This window comes from Triticum dicoccoides, chromosome 2B (genome assembly GCF_002162155.2).
Source record: "Triticum dicoccoides isolate Atlit2015 ecotype Zavitan chromosome 2B, WEW_v2.0, whole genome shotgun sequence".
Classification (NCBI taxonomy): domain Eukaryota; kingdom Viridiplantae; phylum Streptophyta; class Magnoliopsida; order Poales; family Poaceae; genus Triticum; species Triticum dicoccoides.
This window is the reverse complement of record NC_041383.1, coordinates 274,376,285-274,396,005: the sequence shown is the minus strand read 5'-3', so window position 1 is coordinate 274,396,005 and position 19,721 is coordinate 274,376,285. Positions and strand designations below refer to the sequence as shown.

Genomic DNA, 19,721 nt, shown 5'->3' with positions numbered 1-19,721 from the left:
CAGGCACGTCTGGGCCTGGGCGGCGGCCTCCTCGAACGGACGCCAACTAGTGAGCTCTGTCGCCCCGCCAGCTCGTGAACCCTCCTCGAATGGACGCCAACTCGATTCCGACGTCTTTAATTCAGGTAGAGGCGAGTGCGGGTTGATTAGAGAAAACGGTAGGGGGTTTTCTGCAAAAGTGAGTGCGCTTACCAGTCCAGCCACCTGGCTGCCAATTGTCGAGCTGTGATTGGCCTGGGACTAAATCATCACATTGGATGCAAGTTGGGGTATGGAATGGTCTAGTTTTGCAAGTTTGGGACTAGATCATCACATTATGTGCAAGTTAGGTACCTGGGGTGCTATTACGTCGTGTTTTTTCTCCGATGCATAGTGTTTAAATTTGGAGCACTGTGTCAACAGTGTCTGCAGTCAGTGAGCCCCACCAATTCAATGGGCAATAATTCCGGCTTTCCATGGACCAAGCCCACACACGCCCATCATCTCTTCTCGTCGGAGGAGAGAGAGCGCGGCTGCGGCAAAAGTTAGACTAATGGCCGTAGTAGTGGTTGGTGCAAGTCGCTAGAGGAGAGAGAGAAGATAGGGATAGATAGAGAGAGACTGCGTGTGAGTGTGTGTGCGTGGGGAAGAGAGAGAAAGGGAGAGAGAGGGAGGAGAGAGAAGGACACAGGCAGACGCAAGCGATAGAATTAAACAAACAAAAGCAGCCGTAGAAAAAAAGCGTAGCCAGACCAGAACCAAACCCCAAGGAGGCCAAGAAGAGGACGGCAGCAGCAGCAGCAGCCATGCCGCGGTCGCCGTCGCCGGAGCCGGAGAGGAGCTACCCCGCGCGCCGGAGGGGAGGCGGAGGCGGGAGCCACGTCCTGTCGTCGCGCTGCCGCTCGCCGTCGCCGCCGCCGCGCCGGTCGCTCCGCCCGCGCCGCGCCGCCGCCGCGTCCTCTCGCCCGCTCGTCGACGACTTCTTCCCTTTCCCCTCGTCGCCCTCCTCGTCGCCGCCCCGCCCCCAGCACCGGAGGGCGCCGTCGCCGGAGCCGTCCAGCTCCGACTCCGACGGAGGCGGCGTGGCTGGCTCCTCCGCCTCCGACCGCCGCCGGCGCAAGCTCAAGCTCGTCGTCAAGCTTTCCCAGCTTCCTCCGGACCAGCACCATCGCCGGGCCCCACCTCCCCCTCCCTACTCGGACTCATCGGAGGGGGAGGACCGGCCGGCTGGCGGAGGCGAGGAGCAGGTCAAGCCGCCCAAGAAGCGCCGGATCGAGTCGCGCGACGACAGATCTCGCAGTCGCGAGGTGAACCATGCTGCCCGATTCGTCTTCGGCCTCGTCTTTACTTCACTCTGCAGCTGGTTGTGACGCGAGATCTGCTCTTATTTTAGGTTGCTGGGAGGAGCGACGCTGCCAGCGCGCCGCGGACGAAGCGGCTTCCGGTGCCAGGTTCGATTTCTCTGTTTTTTGCTGATCTCTTCATTTCCGGTGACGGGATTATGACTTTTGAGCGCCTTTTCCCGAAGAAATGAAATTGTTTCTTTTTTTCTTTTTATTTTTGCCGGTGGATTTAGGGATGGCAAGGACAACGCCGCTGCCGGACCGGCAGGCGCTGGATATGATTCTTGACAAGCTGCAGAAGTGCGTGCTTTACATCTTGTGAGAAGTGTTTCTTTTTTCATGATTTGACGAGCTCGATTTCTTATGCTGCTGTTTGATTCTGCAGGAAGGATACGTACGGTGTGTTTGCTGAGCCGGTGGATCTGGAGGAGGTGAGGGCGTTTGTTCGTGCGTCATGCTTGTTGGAGATGCTAATCTGACATACGGGTGGTATTGATGATGCCATGGTTGTTTTGATTGGCGCAGTTGCCTGACTACAATGATGTGATTGAGCACCCAATGGACTTCGGCACCGTCAAGAGGAAGCTTGCTAGGAATGCATATCGCTCGTTCGAGCAATTCGAGGTTAGAATTAATATTTTGTCGTATATGTAGCTAGCGCTGCCAATGGGGATTCGCCATTCGTTGATTTGTTGCTAAAGTGGATGTTGTAGTTGGGGATGCATATTGCTGGTTCGAGCAATTTGAGGTTATAATTAATATCTTGTCGTGTATGTAGCTAGTGCTGCCAATGGGGAGTTGCCATTTGTTGATTTGTTGCTAAAGTGGATGTTGTAGTTGGGGATGCATATTGCTGGTTCGAGCAATTTGAGGTTGGAATTAATATTTTGTTGGATATGTAGCTAGTGCTGCCAATGCGGACTTGGGAGTCGCCATTCGTTGATTTGTTGCTAAAGTGGATGTTGTAGGTTAGAATTAATATTTTGTCGTATATGTAGCTAGCGCTGCCAGGAGTGCATATCGCTCCTTCGAACAATTCTAGGTTTGAATTAATGTTTTGTCGTATATGTAGCCAGCGCCGCCAATGGGGAGTCGCCATTCTTTTATTTGTCGCTAAAGTGGATGTTGTAGTTGGGGATGGTGGGTCATTTCAGTTCATATACTATATTTATTTGAGAGTGAATTTCACCTACAAGGACCAGTCCAATGCTAGAAGCAACCTTTGAACGCGTTCTCCTTACCTTGAATGTCAACTTCTTTCCTCTCTCGAAACGATAGCATGAACTTTTTCATGAGGCCCAACAAATGCAGCAACATAGCGTGCACCAATTAGTTTATCACATGCTTATACTTACATTCCTATGATTAATTTTTTGTTTGCCTGTAATTTGTGCACATAATGAAGATGGTTAGATCTTGCATGTAACTCTTGCATTAGAGATCCGCACTAAAGTTTGTGCTAGTGATTATACTATCCTACCCTAAGCAGAAGTTGACGTTTTTTTTCTAATACTCCCTCCGTCCCTAAATTCTTGTCTTAGATTTGTCTAGATACGGATGTATCAAGTCACGTTTTAGTATTAGATACATCCGTATCTAGACAAATCTAAGACAAAAATTTTGGGACCGAGGGAGCATAATTTATATTTTAACATTCTTTGGTCGTATTTGAGTATTGTAGGTTTGTCACAATTATTGTGTGCCTTACTGATAATAATAGTTGAGCAGTTGATGATATTTTTCTTTAAATCGCAGGATGATGTTTTCTTAATTTGCAGCAATGCAATGGTGTACAATGCGCCTGATACGGTTTACTTCAGACAGGTACATTACCAGCAGCCTTTCTGAAAAAATGATGCACTTACAGCACCATCATTTATCACTTGTGATTCAATGTTTCGTGCTATGCTTATTCATGCAGGCCCATTCCATACAAGAGCTGGCAAGAAAGAAGTTTCAAGAACTTAGGGACGAGGGCATACCTACAGAAAACCAAGTAAAGAGTGAACAGAAAGTTGGACCTATTCCGTGCAACAGAGGACCAATCAAGAAGCCTGTTTTGAGGTATTCAGATGATGATCTAGACTTCTTGACCCGTAAAGAGCAAATTAAGAGACCAAATGCAAAAATTTCTGGAGCTGACATAAGCTTCAGAGATCAAGTGAAGAAACCCGCCTCTAGGAATTCAGAGAACGACTTAAGTTCTTCATTCCACAAAGAACGAGTTAAGAAACCGATTTTCAGAAATTCAGAGAACAATTTGAGTTCCTCGTTTCATGGAGAGCAAGTTAAGAAATCCATATCCAGAAATTCGGAGGATGATCGAAGTTCCTCAATCCGCCAAGTGAAAGTTAAAAAAGCCATTTCAAGAAATTCGGAGGATGATCGAAGCCCCTCATTCCAACAAGGGCAAGTTAGGAAAGCCATTTCAAGAAGTTCCGAAAATGACCGAAGTTCCTCTTTGCCCCAACAGCAAGTCAAGAAACCTACTTCCCGGAGTTCAAAAGATGGCTTGTCATCCCAGAAGACACACGTTGGGAAGCCAGTTTGCAGAAATGGAGAAGATCCAGATTGCTCATTAGAGAAAGAGCCGTCTGAAAATCCTGGCAGTGCGAATGGAGAAGATTTAGGCTTATCCCCAGAAAAACTTGTTGAGGAGCCCAGTTGCAGATACAGAGATGACATGGACCACTCCCGCCAAACAGAGTCGGCTAGGGAGCCTTTTTGCAGAGATGGACAAGATGATCTAGGCGACTCCTGCAACGAAGAGATTGCTAAGCCATTTTGTTTGAATGGCCAAGACGCATTGGGTTCAAATGTCTCTCCTGCCACCATCGTTTCTGCAGGAGATGGCTCTGATGGCTTAAGCGTGTCACAGGCTAACGGTGCTGAGCCCCCTGAATCTACTGCAGCCGATGGGTGTTCCGACAAAGACATCAGTTCTCCAGTGGATGAGGTCAGGTCTGAGAAGACTGACGATACTTCAGGTATCATCTTCCTCTCTCTGAATCAGCTCATCTACTTAAATTGTTCCGTTAGTTAAATACCTACTAGCCACACTTTTATGTAATAGGGAGGTTATGCCTTACAGTTTTGAAGACGAAAAGTCTGAACTTTGTAAAGTCACTAGAATGCATTGATCAGCAAACAAAGGATGCCCACTGAAAGGAAATTATAATATGCCCAATGCTTCTTTCTTCAGTTCTGTATATGTGGGGTTTCTCTGAGTCATTCTGGTGATGAATTAGTAGTTTGGTACTCAAAATGCTTAATGATGACCTATATATCTTGTTAATTTGGTTGAGATGAATATCTTGCAGTTCCATTTCAGGTGGAGGAATTTCATTTGATTACTACGATATAACCAAGTGCTCATATAACCCTACTGACATGCTTATTCTTTTCTTCGCTTTTCAGCACGAGATTATTCAGCAAAGCCCAGCCACAAGTCATTTGTGGTAGACGAGACTAGACGAAAAACTTACCATGAACATGAAGACCAGCCTTCATCAGATTCTGACCTAATATTTGATGTCTTCTGTGCGGAGCCAAAAGAGCTGATAAATGTATGCGAACACCTCTGGTTAAATCCAATCTACTTTTATACTTCACAGTTTCTTTTGCTGGTTAGTTCACATGGTTAGATTTTTCGTCCTTACAGGTTGGACTTCATGCTGAGCACTCTTATGCAAGAAGTTTGGCTCGTTTTGCTGGTTCACTTGGTGCCCAAGGTTGGAGAATTGCTTCTGAGCGTATTCAGCAGACATTACCTGCTGAAGTGAGGTTTGGACGTGGCTGGGTTGGAGAATATGAGCCACCATTGCCACCTATTCTAGTTATGCAAGACCAGTTACGAAGTCAGGTTAGCTCTGATACGAATATGCAAAGGAATGCTTCAGTGCCCAGAGATAATGAAAGACTCAGACCAACAGAAAGCATTAATTCAAAGGATATGAGCTTGAGTCTACTTAATCGGATAACCAGTGTTAATAATGTAATTGGTGTGACTGGTTCACTTGAGAGTCCAGAACTTAAGCCAAGATTATTTGGTGTTTCTGCTGAACCCCAGCACAGGAACACTGATGCCTTACCACTGCACGATAAACACAGAGCATCTAGAAATGCTGTGAAGACGAAAAGGGCAACCAATGATCAAGTTAGGAAAGGCAGACACTCCTCCAATGCCTGCCCTCCTGAAGTGCAACCACAGAGGTCTGAATGTTCAAAAGGAGCTTCTAGTGTGCTTGATGTGCCTGCCGTGAACAAAATGGCTGGTCACCGACCTTTTTTCCAACCGCCAGAAGCAGTCAGAGCTCATCAAATGAAAAAAAGCGACTCGTCTCAAAGTGCTCAGAGCACGAAAGGTCCTGGTGTTCATGATATGCTTTCCCCAAACAATGGTGTTGGGCATCCTAAACCCTTCTTCCAATCTCAGGAACCAGTTGCACCACAGCCCAAAAATGAAGCTACATGGGTGTACCATGGAAGACCTGGTGATGCAAAGTTTGGAACTTCTGAGAAAAGCAGACAAACGAGCAACATTGGATTCATTACTAAAAATGAACCGGTAAATGCCAATGGCTTTGCCATGAATGCGAGCGCACAGAATAATATTAGTGACCATGCAAAGTCAATGGTACCAACCGCGGTACCTGGCCAAGTAAACGTATCAAACCGAGGGTTTGATGCTCCCAGGAACATTTTCTCAGCATTTCCAACAGCTGTTAGGGAGAACCAGGGCATTCCGTCTGCTCCAGTAGCCCAATCTTGGATCTCATTTGGTGCTTCATCAGAGAACAAACCAACCATAGTGAGTCCGAATTTTAATGACGGCAACTCTGGCTGGAAGATGCCATTTGCAAATGTCCGAACTTGTGACGAAATGAAGATAAGTGCTGTTCCTCAGTTCTTTAGACAACCTGTTCAGGTTCCTAGAGAAAGTCCAGGTCAAAACAAGGGCTTGGTGATATTTCCACAGTTGGTCCAGACAGATTTCTCAAGATCACAGGGCCAATCACAATGGCAAGGGTTGGTTCCTCACATGCAACAGAAGCCAAACATGGATATGCTCCGTCCAGACTTGAACATTGGGTTTCCCTCTCCAGGTTCACCACCAGCTCGACAGTCTTCGGGCATCAATTTGGAAGCACAACAGCCAGATCTCGCCTTGCAGTTATAAGCAGGGAGTGTGGATAATGAACACGTGTGACTACAAGATCAGATGTCAGACACAGAAACGTGAAGCATCTAAGGACTTGTGGACCCGGGCCACAAAATTGAGCAACAGCAGAAATGGGACGTCCATGAAGTGGATACACACAATATTAGGGATCACAGGTCATGTCGTAGATCGATCCCCCCCTGTGCAAGATATCAGAATATGGATGGATGAACACTGCTCGAAATCATATCATTTCTACCGGCCCATTTTGTTTGGTACGGGAGTTCAGTAATCCGGCATTTGGAGAAAGGCTGTGGTGGGATATATGTTGACGCCCTATGATCCGAAAGCCCGCCCGGGCTCTTCTGACCACACAATAGCATTCTGCGGTGGAAATTTTTGCACCAGAATTTAGGAGACGTCCTCAGTAGTTAGACTGCGTGGTCATCCCTATGTTAATGCCCATGTCACATTGTATGTTTGTTGTAAATGGTTCAGCATTGAATAGATTGTTAGACTAGATCAGCCACCTTTACTCCCTTCTCTGAATGAAATTGCTTCCCCTTCATGTTCTGCGCCAGGAGTTGAGTTCCATGGTCCATTCGGTTAGTGATATGCTGAATGAAAGATGTTAGTGCTTGGGTCAAGCAAGATCCACTATACTCCAAACTCTTGCACATGCCTTGGCCCTTGGTGCAACTATTGTCATACCAATGAGCAAGGGTGAGCTTACATGCATTTTGTTCTTGGAAGGATTTGGCAGCCATCCTGGAGGAGTTGTGACGTTTGTGAAAATTGTGATGTCCTCAGATCTTTACGTGGTTCACCGCTTGTTTTGAGTAGTATTGAGCAGCTAAAAGGGTATGCACGTCTGAAGATTGAATACACGGTTGGTAACCTGACTTTGATCTGAGTCGGTAGTACATTTCCATTTTCCTGCAATAGCATAATTTTACTGAAACACTCTTAATTGAAAAATAACGTGTGCTTACAGTACAAAAAAATTCTGAAGTTTTGTCATCTCGTAGGATGATAGAAAAGGGTAGGATGATAGAAAAGGGTACCCTTTCCAATTAGCATTGCTTTTGTGTGTGTGTGTGTGTGTGTGTGAATACGCAATTGCATATTTTTTATGGGAATACGCAATTGCATATTATCCTGTTGATAAGCCGAAAGCAAGAAAGAGTGAGCACAGGGCAACATCAAACTACTTTTTTTGCAAGGTGTGCAGCCGTCCATTCACCGGTCTTCGCTCGCAAGCCTATTGAAGAATCGGATGTAAAGCGGGGCCCACGCTCTCACGTAAGCCCGTCTGGAGAGATCCAGTGATATGCTCGTAACGTGTCACGCTCTAAGAGCAACTCCAATGGAATGACCCATTTCATCCACCTGCGTTCGTCTGGATCGGCGAGGACGAAAGTGCAGGCCTAACGCGCTGACCCAAACGCAAATCGCGTCCGCCTTGTGTCCGCGTCGATCCATTTCTGGCCTAAAATTGCGCCTGGAATGCGTCGGTGCGGACGCGCCACACATCTTCTCGGCGTCCGCCGCGTCCCCATCTGTAGACCACCCAACGGGCCCACTAGTCAGCCAGTGGAAGCGTCCATTTTTAAGCACGCGTGCAGCGGGGGCGGCCTCATCCACTTTTGCCGTCCACATCTGCCCCCCCACCACTCCCTTTGCTTCCTCGCCGGCGACAGCAAACCCTAGCGCGCCATGGGCCTCTCCGGCAGCAGCAATGGCAAGGGCACCCTCGGCGCCTCGTCCTCCTGTGCTCCCCATCCTCCTCATCCTCCGGCGCCGGCGCATTTCCGCCATGATCGCCGGCGCCTGCATATCCTGGTGCACCAAGCACGGTGGCACTAGGAGTACATGCAGCCGCTGCCGTACCCCGACGTCACGCTGCCGCACCATTGGCACCTGGATCCGCAGCGGATCCCGGTGCCGGCGGTTCCGCGGAGCCAGCGGGCGCACGACGAGGAGGTGCGCCGGCGCCGCGCGCAGCTCACGCCGGAGCAGCTTCGACTGCCTAAGTACGCCGCCGACTCTCCCGACTGGGAGGCTTGGTTCGCCCTCAAACATGAGGAGCAACGACGTTTGGGTGTCGATGCCGTCCCGCCACCATTTCCACTGCCGCCCCCGCAGGTACATCCGGAGGACATGGAGGCAGAGGCGGAGTACCAAGCTGCCCTCGAGGAGGCCCTGCAGCACGCGCTAGAGGCTAGCCGCCTCGAGGAGGACGGGCACTGGGATGGGTTGGAGCAAGCCCTTGCCCTGTCGGCGGTGGGGGACTCCGTCCACACCCCGCTGTTCGTGTCGCGACCGCCACCGTCGCCGCCCATCCAGCCCAAGCTGGAGCCGGAGTCGACGCGGAAGCGCTCCCCTCCTCCACCCACTTGGTTGGAGGAGGCCTACTCGTGGATGGGCTAGTACCGCGAGTGGGTGAGCGCGCCTCCCATCCACTTCGCCGCGACACCGACGTAGGAGGCCGCCCACCTCGAGCGCTGAAAGGCGCACTGGCTCCGCCAGGAGCAGGCCGACGGCGAGGAGCAGATGTGCTACGAGGCCATGCTCCAATGCGACGCGGAGGCGCTCTGGCTCGAGGAGGAGGAGGAGGAGCGCGCGCGGCTAGCCGCAAGGCCCCCGCCTCAGCAGACGTCATAGGAGGCTGCCCTGGCAGCGTACCAGGTGGCGTTCGGGTAGGCTGGCCCTTCTCCCGTCTTCATCGACCTCACCGGCGATGGCGATGGCGGCGTCGACGCCAAGGGCAAGGGCAAGGCCGACGATGTCTAGGACAGCGTGCGGGACAGCAGCAGGCGGGCGCAGACTTTTTAATGTTTTAGTTAATGTTTAATTAGGTTTAAATGGACTCTGGTCGGCGTTTGACCAGCCACTAATGTTTAATTATGTTTATTTTGTGTGAGCTATTTTTTTCCCACGCCGGCACATTTGGGTCAGTCTTCCTGTTGGGCGGTCAAGCCGACCCATTTTAGAATGCAGACGCGCACGTCCGCATGGCCGACCCAAACGGATGAAAAGCGGACAAAGCACGCGTCCGTTTAGGTCGCCCCGTTGGAGTTACTCTAACATGACAGAGAATCAAAAATCAACAATCTAGATCATGTATTGTAGCAAAAAAATATTGTAGATGCATACTGCTCGGCATCCTGTAGCAACGCCACTGTAGCATGGGCATTGTTCACGCTCAACTGAATGACTGAAAGAGGGGGGACATATTAAGGTACTGTTCATCAGTGACATGCCCATGGCATAGGGTTAGGTTTTAGGGTTAGGCATGTCACCAGTTATCTGTCCCGTCCGCCACGAATGCGGTGCCAAGGTGAATTCTTTGAAGAGTGTGAGCTGGCATGATTTGACAGAGCTGCACATTCTTAGTCCAATTCAAGACATCGGGACTAACAAAGAGCGGGACATCACAGAAGTGGTGTCATAGTTCCACGCACTCAACCATGGGAGCAGGTCCCTATGCATCACAAATGCCTTGTAAGTTCATCTAGTGTCGCTTTTGTGATTTTGGAGTACCGAAAATAAATGGGTTAAAGGACTAATGTGTTTGTGAGTATACACATGAGATAAAGTCCCTAAAGATTTGATTTAAGCAAGAAAGACGACCCCTAGAAATGTATGTTTACATTGAGAAAATTGGTGTGCCCCTTTGAAGAAATAGAAGTGATGAACTAGAACATGAAGACTTTGTTTTCGTAGTTTCTTTGAAAAAATTGGCGTGCCCCTTTGAAGAAATAGAAGTGGTGAACTAGAACGTGAAGACTTTGTTTTCGTAGTTTCTTTTTGTTTATATTGACTCATACGGAACACCATACTATTAAAGGGGGATCTAGGTGATACATAGGTGTATTATCGAAGTGATGCTCAAACTTACCTATTTCTTTGAGTAAAGACTTTGGAAATATCTTGAAGTGGAGTCGAGTTCTTCAGCGATATAGATGCAGTTCTTCTCGTCGTTGATGAAATTGGTGTGACTAAAGAGATAGGATTTTGCTAGTGCGATTTTTCTACCGTGAGGAAATTGAGAGTTCCGATCATTGTTGTGCTAGCGCGAGCTATCATGTGGATCTTATCTTGACAATGGTCATGTCCGAAGGGCATGAGAATCATTTCATGTTGGGTTGACCCAGGCTATAAATAGCCGCCCCCACAATCATTTATTGGTTGGCTGCTTTGAGTGATTGATTGATAAGTGCCAACTAGAGCAACCCATCCTCCGAAGAACCCGAGAGAATCCTAAGTGAGGAAAAACTCAAAAACCCAAAGCCAAAGTGATTGAGCATCAATGAAGAGATTGTCCTGTGTGATCCAACGCTTGATACCTTTGAAGACTATGATATTTCAGATGGTTAGGCATCATGTTCTGAGCATTCAAAAAGAATTTGTGGAGTGCCATAGAATGAGTCTGTGAAGGTTTTGGGAGTCTACCTTGAAGAATTATCACGAGTAATTGGGCAGGACTAAGTGATCTTAACTCAAGGGGAATAGTGTGAAGACTAAATTTCTTCTGAGTTAAATCTCAAGCCTCACTAACCAGATGTATAGTTGTCACGACAACCGGAATTGGTCATACAAATCCATTGTCTTCATCGAGCAACCCGGTTCTATTTCTTTAACTCAATAATTTCCGCATCTATGTGTTTCCCAATTTCATCAGTTTTTGCTATGTTCTATTTGTCTTCAGTTTTGCTGTACTTTGGTTAAATACCTTTGTGTCTGCATGCTTTGTATGACCGGTTACTTCCTATGCATGGTCTATTTCGCCGTGATGACTTTGTCGCTACTCTGAATTGCATGCATACTGTAGTTACGCTTCCGTTTAGTTATTCCTCATGTTGTTATTCTTTCAAGAACTCGCTTCTTTGAAGAATTTGAGAAAAACACACTAAAGAGGTAGGATTTTGCTACCTTGTGTAGGTGATCAGGAAGCATGTGATGGGGCAGGTCCACTCAATGTCAATGGCCTTTAGTCAAATTATTTTCATTCAATAGGATTGTCAGTGAGGTAATTATAAGTGCCTACTCAAATGAATCCACATAGTTATGGTTCCTTCCTACAAAATCTCCTATATCCAATAGTTCCATAAGAAACATTATGTTTAGAGATCGTGGATCTACTCAGGAATAAGTGAATGACGTTACAAGGATGAATCTTTTTTTCTAGATATGTTTAGGTTTAGGAGAGTATATTTCTATGCACATGGTAACTTTCATTATAAGAGTATACGTTTAAGTGAGTAGGCAACTCGAACAAATAAAGCTTGACAGTAAATACACCAGGGTTGGCCCATCGACCAGGAAGCCCGGTGTCAGGCCGGCCTCAGGGCCCAATGGATCTGGCGGCGGCTGAACTCTAGGAGCCAGTGCAGGCAAGGTTGTCAGAATCATGATTTTGAATTGGATCGGAATTTCAATGGTAGGATCGCAAATCGTAAAATCTTCACTACTAGAATCGTAGAAACGTAGATTCTAAGAACTAAAATCGTAGAATCAGAGGGTTTAGTTTGGATCCTAAAGTTGTAGAATCGTATAACAGAATCGCGATTCTGACAACCTTGAGTGCAGGGGCCCGACTCGGAGCGGGAAGACCATCTTGATGTGAAAGCCAAGAAACCCTTACACATGAGATCAACTCGGACACCTGTAAACTCTAGCTCTCGACCCCTTTATAAGGTGAGGACGGGGGTAGCTTATGACATCTATTCAATTAGATAGAACTCTCGGTAGTCATCATCATCACCATCATCATCTTGTAACCCCCTCGCATGAGATGCTCCCACATCAAAAGCAAAGCGAGACGTAGAATATTACTTCATCATGAGGGTCTGAACCTGCGTAAACCCCCCATGTGAACTCCCAACTTCCGACTACGCTCGCTACCCTACCGATGGATCTGACGGGTTTCTGCATCGTCAAAGCTTCCCGTGTCTTTTCATGTTGATAAAATTCCCAATTTTGAAGGTTTCATGCTAACTTGCATCAGAGTTTTGCATTATACACCTGAAAGAAAAATAACTTATCAAGAAGATTTTATGGCGCAGGAGAAAAGAAAATGCACTTCCAAATATATCTGTTGTTGACATGAAATCTGAATATTCGTACTTTTTTGCAGCGAATGCTACTGAACATGTTAAGGAGGGTCATTTACTAATTGAACTTGTTGGACCAGGACAAGAATATGTTGTTTATTATGTCAGGATGGATGGTGTTGCTAGATGTTCGCATTGACAACGTGTGTTAGAGCATGCGAATAATATGCGGTGATAGTGTTGTAAGCATGTATATTATGGTGGTTCTACATAACTATTTTTTACAGCCCAATAAATTGTTCGGGCCTTTTGGTCTTTTGATTGTTGATGAACATGTCTTGGTGAGATGTTGCATCATAGCCATTTTGTTGCGATCAAATCTTTGATTGTGTGAGTCTTGACACTCGGCTAAAGATCAATGGCTTTGTGCTTGCTTCTCGATGTTGAATAATATTCTTAGGGATTGATCCATTAGAAAGAGTGAAGTTTAAAGACGACTGCAAACAAAGTTGATGGTTGCATCTTTGTTTTGTTTTGACCGCACTCGAAACGAATAATGAAATACATTTAGTCATGATACATGATTTAAAAGGTATTTTTGCTGCTTGTCATGGATGTGTCACTATTAGTAATGGAGTACATTTAGTCAAACGATAGAAAAGTTTGTTTTTTGAAAAAAAACAATACGCTTATAAAATTGAATGGAGAGGATGTATCAAATTATTTTCCTATTTGTTTGAATTCTCACATCAGGTGTTAATTTTAATCAAAATGTGTGTTACACGTGCACGCTTACTAGTTGGCCTAGAACCTTAAACATGTGGGTATATTTTAACACCTCCGATAGTCATGTGCCCCACCCTCACATGCTCCCATCTTTCAAAAAGCATATTTGAATGATTTAAAGATAACAAAAATAAAAATCATGAATGTTCACAAGACATATGCCTACAATCTCTAAACAAATCAAATGTAAATTTAAGATAGTGACAGAGGAAAAAAATTCTAGATATGAATAGTGCGGTTTTCTTGAAACATTAGAGCATCTACAGCCGGACTTGGCAAATCCGACCTCTCAAACGCCCGCGGAGGCGTCCGGATACGCCCGCGGGTGCATCAGGATGGGCCCTCATATTTCCTTTCGTGCATCCACATATCTCAAATCCAGACTCTCAAATCCATGCAAATACATGCACGTCGATCATGCAACACAATGTCGCACGTAAATAGCACTTCTTGGGTATCAAGCATAGATAGCATTTACATAAAATTTATTTGAAGTGCCAAACTCAAGCATTGCCTCCTTGGTTTCCATTGTGGATCCACATGTGCTCCACAAGATCATTGAGTAGCTGTGTGTGCACCTGCCGATCTCGAAGATTCTGATGCATCTGTAGAAAGTTCATAAGCTGAGCCGCATCTTGATCTTTTGGAGTTTCAACTTGTTCTCCAGGTGCTTAAAAATCATGGGTTTGGGCTACAGCTTCACCCTCATCCTCGAGAATCATATTTGTGCAGAATAACACAACATGTCATCAGCTGTCACAAAGTATCTGATTCCCACATCATTTCAGCGCTCCGCACACTTCCCCAACGAGCCTGAAGCACACGAAATGCCCTCTCCACGTCCTTCCTAGCCACTTCCTGCATTATTGCAGTTTATTGCCACACGACTCGGATATGGTCTTCACAAACGCCGCCCATTGAGGATAGATACCATTGGCAAGATAGTACCCCATGTTGTAGTCCTGGCCGTTGACGGTGTAGTTGCACGATGGTGATTCCCCATTGCAAAGCCTCCTAAACACCGGAGATCGTTGAAGCACATTGATGTCGTTGTGAGAACCGGACATTCCAAAGAAAGCATGCCAAATCCACAAGTCATGTGATGCCACCGCTTCTAGTATGATGGTGGCCTCTCTTGTGTGACCTTGATACATTCCCCGCAGACCTTTGTGGTAGTTCTTCCATTGCCAATGCATCCAATCAATTGATCCGAGTATTCCTGGAAACTCCTTGCTTCTCCAATGGCCAACAACTTCTCCGTGTTTTGCGCATTTGGTTCTCTGAGATACTCAGGTCCAAACACTTCAATCACAGTGCGGGCAAATTTGATAGTAGTCTTCAGGCACATGATCTCCCCCATCCTGACCATCTCACCAACGGCGTCTGCGGCAGTACCAAGTGCAAGCATCCTCAGAGCAATCATGCATTTCTGCTTGGCCAAGAAAGAGAGTTGGCCGCAACAATCCCTTCAGAGCTTGAAGTAGTCGTCATGTGCCTCCACTCCCTCCACAATGCGCAAAAACAATGGCCCATGTAAACTCTCTCCCACTTACCTATTCGTGGCCCTAGACTATATATACCCCCACCTCCTCCTAGCTAGGGTTAGCAAAGTGATAGCTCATTTGTATGTGAGCTTTGCTCCTACAACTCCTCCTCTTGAGAGAGAGAGAGATAGAGAGAGAGAGAGAGAAAGAGAGAGAGAGACTACCACTCCCATGGAGTTCAAGACCTCCATGTGAGAAGATCCCTAGTGGATGAAGCCCCCGCAAGGGAAGATCCTCCATGGACTCAAGGCCTCCTTCTAGGAGATGAACTAGTTACCTTTGTATCCCCATTTGTTGGATTTGAATCATGTGATCGTTTCTTGTTGATTTGGGTGTATCCTCTCGTTCTCCTCGCGATTTCCCTCGTGTTTCCCCTCGTGTTCTTCGCGGGATCCCCTCCATTTCATGAAAGATCGGCCTTAGGGTATCCACCCTACATCATCTGTGGTATCATGAGTCACATTGACCACAAATTTGGAGCCTCCCCCATCATTTTCTAGCCTTCTTTTGCTTGATTTCCTAAATTCAAAAATCCCCACCAAAAGTAACCCCCATTTTTTGTCATTTGTTGGTTTGATGATGTTTTGTTGGATTTGATCCATGGAATTGCTTGGTTTCAAGTGGATCTAGCTTTCCCCCATATTTCTCACCATTTCCATCCATGAAATCTCTCCAATTTTCCCTTGGAATAATCAATTTCCGCCCCCAATTCGAATATTTCCGCCCCAAACGAGATCTGGAATCGTCGGGCGGGACATCCGGGCCATCGGGCCGGACATCCGGCCCCTAGCTGGATGATAACCCACAAGTATAGGGGATCGTTTGTAGCCTTCTTGGATAAATAAGAGTGTCGAACCCAACGAGGAGCTAAAGGTAGAACAAATATTCCCTCAAGTTCTATCGACCACCGATACAACTCTACACACACTTGACGTTTGCTTTACCTAGAACAAGTATGGAACTATTTTGTAAGAATAAAACTAAGAGTACTTTGCAAGAAGAAAACTACAAATAAATTGCAAGGTAATAAAAGTAGATAGCTTTTGTCAACAAGAAAGTCATTTGTCCCTAGGCAATCGATAACAAGTACCGGTAATCATCCTTGCAATTTTATATGAGGGAGAGGCATGATCGGACATACTTTCTCTACTCGGATCATATGCACTTATGATTTGACCCCTAGCAAGCATCCACAGCTACTAAAGATCATTAAGGGCGTGAAACCCAACCATAGCATTAAGTATTAAGTCCTCTTTACTCTCATACGCCATGACCCACTTATCCGCGTTTAGGCTGCTGTCATCCCCCGCAACACTAACAAGAAGCAAACCATGAACATATTGCAACAACCTACAACCGGGCCCCTCACGTTTGTGCGAGATGGAGGGCGCGCAGGACAGCATAAAAAATACAATCATACCAACCAAGATCACGATTAACCCATAGGACAAAACGTATCTACTCAAACATCATAGGATAACCATAGATGATTGGGAAATAATATTGAGTTGAGCACCATGTTTAAGTAGAGATTACAGCAGGGAGAAGAGGTGTTTCACTGCTGCATAGAGGGTGAGAGAGTTGGTGTTGACGGTAACAAGATTGTTGATGAAGATCATCGTCACGATCCTTGCCCCGGCGGCACTCCGGCGCCACCGGGAGAGAGGGGGAGAGAGCCCCCCTCCTCTTCTTCTTCCGTGGCCTCCCCCTAGATGGGAGGAGAGTTCCCCCTCTAGTCCATGGCCTCCATGGAGGCGGAGGGGCGGGAGCCCCTCCGAGATTGGATCCCCCTCTCTGTTCTCTTCTGTTTCGCGCTCCCTAGATCCGGCCCTTCACGGTTTCTTAAATTCCCGGAGATCCGTAACTTTGATTGCGCTGAAATTTCTAGACGACTTTTTTCCATAACTTATATTCTTGCGCTAGAAGAAGGGCTCTAACTGACGCTCGAGGAGGGCATGATACACCAGGGCGCGCCCCGGTGGGTTGTGCTCACTATGGCCCTCCGTTTGCGTTGATTCCACATCCCAAAAATCACATAAATTCCAAAATAATTCTCCGTAGATTTTTATCGCATTTGGACTTTGTTTGATATGGATTTTCTGCGATACAAAAGACATGCAAAAAACAAGAACTGGCACTGGGCACTGGATCAATAGGTTAGTCCAATAAATCATATAAAAAGTTGCCAAAAGTATGTGAAAGTTGTATAACATTGGCATGAAACAATCAAAAATTATAGATACGACGGAGACGTATCAGCATCCCCAAGCTAAATTCCTGCTCATCCTCGAGTAGGTAAATGATAAAAATGATATTTTTTATGTGGAATGCTACCTAGCATAAACTCGATCATATATCTAGCCATGGCATTAATATTAAGACATAAGTGATTCAAAGTAATAGTCTATAATTTGACATGAAGACATCAATACTCAGACATCCCAATAAACAATCATGTCTTTCAAAATATCAACGCTAAAGAAAGCTATCCCTACAAGGTCATATAATCTTGTCATGTTGTGTCTTCTTAACACAAAGTATTTATCATGCACAACCCCGATGACAAGCCGAGCAATTGGTTCATACTTTTTAATGCGCTTCAGCTTTTTCAACCCTCATGCAATACATGAGCGCAAGCCATGGATATAGCACTACATGTGGAATAGAGTATGATGATAGGGGTAAATATAAAGAAGACAAAAAAGTATGAAAGTCTCACATCGACGCGGCTAACCAACACGTTACGGAGATGCCAATCAATTGATATCAATGTGAGGAGTAGGGATTGCCATGCAACGAATGCACTAAGAGCTATAAGTGCATGAAAGCTCAATATGGAACTAAGTGGGTGTGCATCTAATCCTATTATGAAAAATTCCCACTAATATATGAAAGTGACAACATGGGAGATTCTCCGTATGAAAAACATGGCGCTACTTTGAAGCACAAGTGTGGTAAAGGATACTAACAATGCCTCTTCTCTCTTTGTTTATATTTTTTCTTTTTTCTTTTCTTTTTCTTTTTCTTTTTTCTCTTCTTTTTCTCTTTTTTTCTCTCATTGTCCAGAGTCTCATCCCGGCTTGTGGGGGAATCATAGTCTCCATGATCCTTTCCTCACTGGGGTACTGCTCTAAAAATGATGATCATCACACTTCTATTTACCTATAACTCAAAAGGAATAAAAATTACAACTCGGTACCTCTAACAAAATATGACTACATGAATGCCTCTGGCAATGTACCAGGAGGTGCAATGATCTAGCATAACATGTATAAAAATGATGCATGGTGGCTGAGCCACAACTACTATGTCAGCTATATGATCATGCAAAGCAATATGACAATGAATGCTCAAGTCATCAAACGAAAGCGGTGGAAGTTGCATGGCAATATATCTCGGAATGGCTATGGAAAGTCCATAATAGGTAGGTATGGTGGCTGTTTTGAGGAAGATATAATAAGGCTTATGTGTGATAGAGCGTATCATATCACGGGGTTTGGATGCACGGGCGAAGTTTGCACCAACTCTTGAGGTGAGAAAGGGCAATGCACGGTACCGTAGAGGCTAGAAAATTGCGGAAAGGTAAGAGTGCGTATAATCCATGGACTCACATTAGTCATAAAGACCTCATATACTTATTGCAAAAGTTTATTAGCCCTCGAAGCAAAGTATTACTACGCATGCCCCTAGGGGATGTATTGGTAGGAAAAGTCCATCGCTCGTCTCCGACCGCCACTCATAAGGAAGACAATCAATAATAAATCATGCTCCAACTTTCATAGCATAACGAGAGACTATATGTGCATGCTTCAGGAATCACAAACCTTAACACCAATATTCTTACTAACCACAACTGTTTACTAGTGTCTCCCACATATTATCATCTCTATATCGCAAAAATATTGCAAGGAATCAAACATATCATATTCAGTGATCCATAAGTTTTATGTAGGATTTTATGACTAACCATGGAAATGACCAATTCCCGTTGGCTCTCTAAATGGATATAAGTGAAGCATGAGAGTTTAATTATTTTTACAAAAGAACATGCTCTAACAAATATAAGTGAAGCAAAAGAGCATTCTACAAATATCGGTTTTCTATGTGAAGAGAAACAGGCAATCCAAACTTCAAATGATACAAGTGAAGCACACGAATAATTCTATAAAGCCATACTCAAAAGATATAAGTGAAGTGCAATGCGCATTCTATAAATCAACCATGGACCATCTCATACCAGCATGGTGCATAAAAAATGAAAACTAAATGCAAAAGACGCTCCAAGATTTGCACATATCACATGAACGAAACAAAGACGAAAACATACCGATACTTCACTACAAAAAAGACACATCCGTGACATTTTGGGCCGAACGAAATTTTTTTCTGTCATACATATGACACTTCTATGACGATAATTGTGACAAAACCCGGTATCATCATAGATGTGGTGGGCTCCTACTTCTATGACAAAAAATCATGACAGAAAATGGGCTTTTCGTCCTGGGCGGGCCGGAGACGCAGTTGCATGACATTCTTTGGGCTGTCCATGACAGAAAAAACCGTGGTAGAAGCGAGGGCGAGGAAAATTTAGGGGAGTTACCGGTTACGGTGGGAGGTCGGGGGCCGAGCGATGCGCGTTTCTCTCCTACACGTACGCGCGTGTGTGCGAGACGTTGGCTCTAACTGAACCCGAGCGAGGCGTTGGGCTCTAAATGAACCCAAGCGATTGCACTGCAGGCTACGCGTTACTGAACCCGAGCGATCAATCAATGGCTGTTAACTAAACCCGGTCGAGCGATTCCTTCGCTACTGCTGCTAACTAAAGCCGATCAATTGGATGAACAGTGAG

The 19,721-nt window shown here is 45.7% G+C and overlaps 1 protein-coding gene across 1 annotated transcript; it reads left to right on the top strand.

The window, feature by feature from the left end:
* Positions 1 to 646: 646 nt before the first annotated feature.
* Positions 647 to 7,140, top strand: LOC119363503. Its single transcript, XM_037628876.1, has 9 exons — positions 647 to 1,286; positions 1,373 to 1,430; positions 1,556 to 1,622; positions 1,708 to 1,753; positions 1,848 to 1,946; positions 3,078 to 3,146; positions 3,244 to 4,309; positions 4,740 to 4,888; positions 4,984 to 7,140. The coding sequence occupies exons 1-9, from the start codon at positions 786 to 788 to the stop codon at positions 6,499 to 6,501; spliced, it is 3,573 nt and encodes a 1,190-aa protein (XP_037484773.1). The 5' UTR covers positions 647 to 785; the 3' UTR covers positions 6,502 to 7,140.
* The last annotated feature ends 12,581 nt before the right edge of the window (positions 7,141 to 19,721 follow it).

Coding starts and splice junctions, on each gene's coding strand:
- LOC119363503 (XM_037628876.1), top strand. CDS start 786: ATGCCGCGGTCGCCGTCGCCGGAGCCGGAGAGGAGCTACCCCGCGCGC. Junction 1,287..1,372: donor ACAGATCTCGCAGTCGCGAG/GTGAACCATGCT, acceptor CTCTTATTTTAG/GTTGCTGGGAGGAGCGACGC. Junction 1,754..1,847: donor AGCCGGTGGATCTGGAGGAG/GTGAGGGCGTTT, acceptor TGATTGGCGCAG/TTGCCTGACTACAATGATGT.